Genomic DNA, 7,508 nt, shown 5'->3' with positions numbered 1-7,508 from the left:
CTGGAATGTCTATGGAAGAAAATGGGAGGTGAAACTTCAGCGGAGTAAAAGAATTCAGTCCTTTTGGAGGCAAGAAGCTGTGAGGGTGTGTTAGTTGGCGGACCTGGAGGGCATCCATCCGGGCCCCAGGAGAGGCGTGAGGCTGGAGGGGGTGGCTGAGCTGGAGGGGGCCACAGGGGGGCAAATGCCGTGGGCAAAGGAGGATGTTGCTCTGAGCAGATTCAGCCTCGCCTTCTCTCCATGCCAGAGGAGCCACACTTCAGCCCCAGGCCCCACTGGTAGACCAGGGGCTGTGGGGCAGGGGGGGAGGAGTTAGTTACAAGGAAGAGGGCGGAAAGGACTGCCGTTCTTCTGCCAGGGCCAAGCCCCAGTGCTGCGCCCCCCATGCCCCCCAACCTCTCCTCCCCACTTTGCACCCAGTAAGCAGTGGCACGGTGTTGCAGGCTGAGCGAGCGACGTGAGCTGCATGCTCTGCCGAGAGGAACCACCGCAGCCTGCAAGAGCCTTCTTGCTCCAGAAAGAAAGCCCCACTTTCTCCCCCCCCCCACGCAGCAGAGAGCGACCCCCGGTGCAGGTTTCATTCTTTATTGGGCTGGTGTTGTGTGCACAGCACCAAAGGCTGTGAAGTTGAACAGAGAAGCAAGCAGCTTGTGGCTGGGGGGGGGGGCAGGCGGGTGTCAGGCAGCTGCTCCATGACCCCCCCCGGCAGCCTCCCCCTGCCCCCCCCCCGTAGTAATACTGAGTTGCTCGCAAGCAGCAAAACCTGGCGCACGGGTGGAGAACGCCATGCGCTCTCCAGTGGTGTGCAGTGATCACAAGGGCTATGGCATGCAAAGGGGGGTGGGAAAAGGATGCTGCCCCCCCAGGCAGAGGGAACTGAGCGGAAGCCTGCCTGGGACCCCTGCCGGAGCCTCCCCCCCCCATCTATAAACAGGCTCCTGCTGCCCACCCCGAGGTCACTGAAGCCAGAGCCACAGTGGTCTGTGTCCAGCCTGCCACACAGACCCCCCACCAGGAGTGAGGACCCCTGCCCTGCCCCTTTGGCCGACCCGCCCGTCAGTAGATGAGGTGAAAGGTGAGCCAGTACATGATGAGCGGCTGCAGGCCGGCCACAGCCATGGTCAGGTACATGCGCAGCTGGTTCTTGGCTCCCCGCACCAGCACCCCCTCGGCCGCTGCCTCCGACAGGATCTTCAGGCGCAGGGTCCTGATCTGGAAAAGACAGAGGAAAAGGCGAATCAGGGGCGGGGTGCAGGGAGGGACACGGAGGCGCGGCCTGCCTGGGGCTTCGCCAAGCAGGAGGGAGGGTTCTTGCAACAGGCGCCGTTTTCTTTAAAGGCCATCTGCATTCTGCTTTTTCACCTCGGAGGGGTTTGCAGCAATAAAGCCATGCAGTAAAACCCACCCAAAAAGTTACAAACTGACAGAATTTTGTTATTCTGGAAGGAAGTATTCTTAGTTGCTGGCATACGACTGGCGGAACAGAAAAGGTTTCTGCGGGTGTTTAAAAGCTGGCACAGAAGGTGCCTCTTGCCTCTCCAGTGGCAGAGCGTTCCACAGGACCAGACGCTAAAGGCCCAGCTCCTTGTTGTCAAGTGAGGATCTCCTACTTGGGGAATGGCCAGCGACACTCCTGCAGGTGGTCTCAGTGGCTGAGCTGGGCCCGAAGGCTTCAGGGCTCTGCTCAGTGTGTGGCAGAACCAGCCTCCCTGCCCTAAACCCTTCAAGCAAGCTGGTAAAAGGCTGCTGTTACTGGCAGTGGCGTAGCGTGGGGGGGTACAGGGGGGGCCGGCCGCAACATCTGGGGGTTAGGGGGCGCAAATTACTTGCCTTGCCCCGGGTGCTGACAACCCACGCTACGCCACTGGTTACTGGAGGCCAACACAGAGCCCGAGACCAGCCCTGCTCCTGCTGTGCAAAATGCTCAAGAAGCGCAGAAGAATTTGGGAAACGACCCCCCACCACACACTTCCTGGGAGTTCTTACCATGAAGACAAAGATTGTGACGCAGCACCAGCTCAGCAGCAGGTAATAACCCGTCTTCCCAAAGAGCAGCCCGGCCAGAAGGCCGACAATCATCCTGTCACAGGAGGGGAGACGCGTCAGGCCAAGAGCCCGGCTCTTCCCCAGCCCAGAGGGAACGAATGAATAAATAATAATAATAATAATAATAATACCCCCCCCCCCCATTGAGCCTCCCCAGCCACTCTGGCCGGCTTCCAACAGGATGTTAAAAACAATAAAACACCAAACATGAAGAGGGGCTCAGTCTCGCCCCCCCCCCGGCTGGATCAGTCTGCCCTCGCCTCCTGGTTACTCACCCCACGTACTTGTACCCTGAGAAGGCCACCAGGTCAATGGTGGAGAGGTCTGTGTTGACGGTGACCAGGTAGAGGCTGAGGAGAATGGCCAGCACCTCGACAATGAGCCAGGCCAGGGCTGAGCTCGCCTGCAAGCCCAGCAGGTCGGGGGAGAATCTGCAAGGGGGGGGTGAGGGACAGTATTGAGCGGGGGGGGGGGCTCCCTGGCCACCCAAAACTGCCCAGGCCTCCTGGGCCACAGGAGGGCGCTCACAGCCCCACACCCTCTCACGCCTCTTCCGTGATTCCAACTGCACTTTCGGAAAATATTCCTGACAGTAAGAGCCTGTCCACAGCGGAAGGGATTCCTTCAGAAGGTGGCAGGCTCTCCTTCCTTAGAGGTTTTTAAGCAGAGGTTGGGGGGCCACCTGTCAGGGACTCTGTGATTCCTGGACTGCAGGGGGCTGGACTAGATAGAGGACTATTGTAAGGGAGCTGTTAGGAGACCCCTGATCCCCTCCCAGAGCTACGGGGTTCCTAACAACTCTCTTTTTAGATATTTATATATACATATACATATACATATATATATTATCGGTTTTTTCCACACAACAACACAAAAAATAACAAAAAATAACGATACACAAAACATAAAAACCAACATTCAAAACAAGAACAAAACCCAAATCCATATCTTACAAGTTAATAATATAAACACTAAAAAGAAAAACAAACGTTGACAACACTCAGCATGCTTCACAAGCTACACATCCTGGGATTTTTTGCAGGATGCTATGCCTGTTTGGGCTGAACCGGCCAGGAAATGAGGATGGGGTCCAGGTCTTCCTGGGAAGTTCAGCAGCGTTTGGGGGAGCTGCCTTGCCCCGCCTTCCCTAGGAATGCCAGCAGAAAGGTGATCCCTAAAACCTCTCACCTGTTCTGGGTCCCCAGCGCCAGCCCTGCCACCAGGATGTAGGTGATGAACGCCATGACTGCGGAGGGAAAGGGCTCCTTAGCCACAGGAGAGACCGGCGCTCAGCCCTGTCACCATTTCCCTCCCCGGGGCATCTCCCCCCCCCCAGCCACCTCAGGGCTGGTGCCACCCCAGGGACCCCCAGAGACCAGCCGTACCTGGAATGTAGAGGTCAGGAGCGTTGACGTCAAAGCGGGGGGCCACGGGGGTGTCCTGCTGGTACTGCACCTGCCAGTCCTGCCAAAGACAGCCAAGAACCCCCACAGGCTACCAACGGGCTCCCTGCCCCCAAGGGACCAGGGTGGGCAAAGGGGCCGGGGTGGCACAGGGAAAGGCACCCCGGCCATAGCAGGGGGCAGCTTGGAGCAGGGCGATGCCCCGCAGTTCCCGGCGGCCCCCCATCCCGCCAAAGCCGGGGCCCTTGGCAGCTCACCTGGTGCAGGAAGGGGAAGAGGAGCAGCCCCAGCTTCTTGCCCACATAGACGGTGTCCACAGCAAAGTAGTACTTCAGCTTGGTCACGGGGACAAAGCGGTCGATCTGGGAGGGCGGCAGAAGCGGCAGAAGCAGAGCGTGAGCAGAGAGGAAAGAGGAGCCGCTGATGGAGCGTCTCCACCCCCATCGTTCTGCCAGGACACTGAGGTCCAGCTCCGAGGGCCTTCTGGCGGTTCCCTCACTGCGAGAAGCCAAGTTACAGGGAACCAGGCAGAGGGCCTTCTCGGTGGTGGCGCCCGCCCTGTGGAACACCCTCCCACCAGATGTCAAAGAGAACAACAACTCCCAGACTTTTAGAAGACATCTGAAGGCAGCCAAGTTTAGGGAAGCTTTTAATATTTCACGCACTATTGCATTTTAATATTCTGTTGGGAGCCGCCCAGAGTGGCTGGGGAAACCCAGCCAGATGGGCGGGGTATGAATAATATATTATTATTATTATTATTATTATTATTATTATTACTACTTCCTCAAGTGTCCCAAGGGGATTTCCTTTGCTGTATACCACTGCCTCTCTCTGCCCAGCGAGGATTTAAGTGAGGAGGCCGGCAGAACCACAGTTGCCCCCCTGCGCTCCTCAGAGTAAATGCCATGCAATCAATAATATGGATGCATTGAACTGGGATTCCTGCCTGGCAGGGGGCTGGACTAGATGGCCCCCGGGGGCCCCTTCCGACTGTATGATTCTTGGGTTTTAAGAAAAGGGGCCAAGCTTGTTTCCTGCCACTTCAGAGGGGGAGGACCTGAACCGGTTATGATCTGGGGTTATTTATGGGAGCAGGGCCAGATGGAGGTTTGATGCGGCCCTCAGCTCCTGAAGGGAATGGGGCCCTTGATATGTCCAGCTGTCCTTTGTCCACAACAAATGGTTGCTGTTTTTGGTGTTGAATATATGCTAGATGAAATAAAAAAAATTCCTTCCAGTAGCACCTTAAAGACCAACTAAGTTAGTTCTTGGTATGAGCTTTCGTGTTGTAGCAGGAACCCCCCCCCCACCCCAATCATTCTGTTTGCACAAACTTCACACACACTCACACTCACACACTACATACGCCACATTTCTCTTCTGAATTCATAGAAAATCAACCATACATCGGATTTGCACTGTTCCATTTTTATTTTACTATCAAAGGGGTGTGTGGCTTGGTTTCTGGTCAGCCATAATCCCTTCACCATCCCAGCACATCCACAGGAGCCCTGCCCAGTTGCTATGTCAACCCTGATAATCCCAGACAGAAGACAATCAAAATCACAAAGAACTTGCATATGGGAGTGGATTCAGAACAGACTGAAACAAAGGACAATGATCAGATCTTCCCTCTGGGGGCAGGAAACTGGAAACTCCCCTTTGTCTCCTGGAAGTGACTCATGGGCAGGGGGAAAGGAGGAACCAGCCGGGTGACAGGACACTCAGGTTACCACCACAACTCCTCCCTCAACCCCTCCTTTCTGTAATGTATGCATGATGTCAACCCCTCCTTTCTGTAATGTATGCATGATGTTTCTGGGGGTGGGCTTGACCTGGAGGATGGGAATTTCAAAAGTTTTTATAAGGTCTTGCAGCCCATTGTTCTGGGTCTTTTCCTCTCTCCTGCAAGTGAAGGGAATACCCTGTTGCAACAGTTCAATCAAGGCCAAGCCTACAGGCTGCTGTTTTGCTCCAAGCTATCCTGGTTGGTGTCTTTGTTTTGTCCAAGGGAGCCCTCGGATTTTTCCGTTAACAGTGTGCATGCACACTTCTTCAGATACCTGCACACGAAAGCTCATACCAAGAACTAACTTAGTTGGTCTTTAAGGTGCTACTGGAAGGAATTTTTTTATTTTGACTATGGCAGACCAACACGGCTACCTATCTGTATATGCTAGATGGTCATTGATGGACCTCATAGGTATCTCAAGCCCTTTGCACATCACAAATAGGAGCCTACACCACACTGTTGCTGCAGGATGCAGGCTTTATCTTATTGGTTTTTTCTCTTATATTTTGGAAATGTAGGTTTTTCCCCTTGAGGGGCTGCCTCTTGGGGCCCTAAGATGTAGCTTGTTGAGCAAATCCGGCTTGTACGTGAACCCATGATGGGAGGCTTTTCAGGAGAGCTCCGGGGCTGGACTCGAGGGCCCCTGGGGGTCCCCTCCCGCCCCCCCCCGTGTCCCCGGGGTCCCCGCTCTGCTTCCGCCCGGAGCGCCACTCACGTTCCTGCCCACGATCTCCTTGCCCTGGCTGGCCAGGCTGCTCCCGTAGGCGGCGGCGAAGCTGGAGACGGGCTGGGCCAGGAGGGCGCCGGCGCTGGTGTCCTCGAAGAGCCGCGTCCGGAGGGCCGGGCTGGAGGCCGAGGGGCCGGGCGGCGGGGCGGGCGAGGCGGGCGGGCGGCGCTTGGGGGCTGCCGGGGGGAGAGAGAGAGAGAGACAGGGGGGGCGTCAGGGGGGGGCGGGGGCGGCCCACCTGGCGGGGCTGTTGTGTCTCCCGGGGGGGGGCGCCCCCTCCCCTCCCCCCACGTGACACCCACGCAGCAGGCGGCCGGGCGGGGCTCCTCCTCCCGGCGCGGCGCCGGCGCGCTCCATGTCGGCGAGGGAAGGAGGAAGAGAAGGCGGGCCGCGCGGCGCAGGCGCACTCCCGGACCGACCCGAGGCCAATCAGCGTGCCCCGCCGCCGCCGGCAAGAGCCAATCGCCGGACGCGTCGCCGAGGCGCCTCTCCGTCGGAACCGCGGGAGGGAGGGAGGAGAGCGCGCCGTTGCCATGGGGACGAGAGGAAGAGCCAGCGGCTCACATGACCCGAAAACAAGCCGTTTCCGTGAGGGGGAAGCGCATGCGCGGAGGGGGGGGGCAAGGCGCGGAAAGAGGGCCTGGCGATCCCAGCAGCCTTTGCGTCTTCCGTCCCAGAAGCCTTTGCTGCGACTGTGGAGTCCTGAGGGGAGTTGGAGGGAGGGAGGCTCTGCCGAGGCAGGCGAGGCCCGCGCGGGCCCGGGACCCCCCTGGCGGGAGAAGGAAGGCCCCGACCCCGGGGCTCCAGGGCAGGAGCGCCACGGCATCCCCCGGCCCGCTTCAGGCGAGGGGGAGCGCCAGGCCGCGTCAGGCGGAAGAGCGTGGTGTGAAGGGGGAAATCCCGGCGGGGGGGGGGGAGAACCTGCTCCAGAGCCCAGCTCGTCGGGGTGCGAGTCCCCCGAGGGTCCATGAGGTCAGTAAAGGAAGGAAGTTTGGAGCAAAAGAGCAGTCAGTAGACCAGGATCTTGATTGCTGCGCAACAGATTCCCACACGGAGTAAGAACCCCCAGCATGGGGTGACCTCCTCTTTAAACCTTCCCTCTTTCCCCCAGAACACACTTCGAGGGGCATCACTGATACAGCATCACTTGCATGTCACAAAGGGCGAGGGGTACACAAGGGTTAGGGACGCGGGTGGCGCTGTGGTCTAAACCACTGAGCCTCTTGGGCTTGCCAATCAGAAGGTCGGCGGTTCGAATCCCCGTGACGGGGTGAGCTCCCGTTGCTCGGTCCCAGCTCCTGCCAACCTAGCAGTTCGAAAGCATGTCAAAGTGCAAGTAGATAAATAGGTACCACTCCGGCGGGAAGGTAAACGGCGTTTCCGTACGCTGCTCTGGTTCTCCAGAAGCGGCTTAGTCATGCTGGCCACATGACTCGTAAGGAAGCTGTACGCCGGCTCCCTCGGCCAGTAAAGCGAGATGAGCGCCACAACTCCAGAGTCGGCCACGACTGGACTTAACAGTCAGGGGTCCTTTACC

The 7,508-nt window shown here is 58.0% G+C and overlaps 1 protein-coding gene across 1 annotated transcript; it reads right to left on the bottom strand.

Moving 5' to 3' along the window:
- Positions 1 to 571: 571 nt before the first annotated feature.
- Positions 572 to 6,328, bottom strand: YIF1B (Yip1 interacting factor homolog B, membrane trafficking protein; the record flags this gene model as incomplete). The annotated part of the gene is made up of 8 exons (XM_082232462.1): positions 572 to 1,212; positions 1,987 to 2,080; positions 2,322 to 2,477; positions 3,235 to 3,292; positions 3,432 to 3,510; positions 3,707 to 3,811; positions 5,960 to 6,147; positions 6,274 to 6,328. 8 exons carry the CDS (start codon positions 6,326 to 6,328, stop codon positions 1,057 to 1,059), a joined length of 891 nt encoding a protein of 296 aa, XP_082088588.1. The 3' UTR covers positions 572 to 1,056.
- Positions 6,329 to 7,508: the final 1,180 nt, after the last annotated feature.

This window comes from Podarcis vaucheri, assembly GCF_965113315.1.
Source record: "Podarcis vaucheri genome assembly, chromosome: 7".
In the NCBI taxonomy this organism is placed as follows: Eukaryota; Metazoa; Chordata; class Lepidosauria; order Squamata; family Lacertidae; genus Podarcis; species Podarcis vaucheri.
Note: the sequence above shows the minus strand (reverse complement) of the source record. Positions and strands in the feature narration are given on the sequence as shown.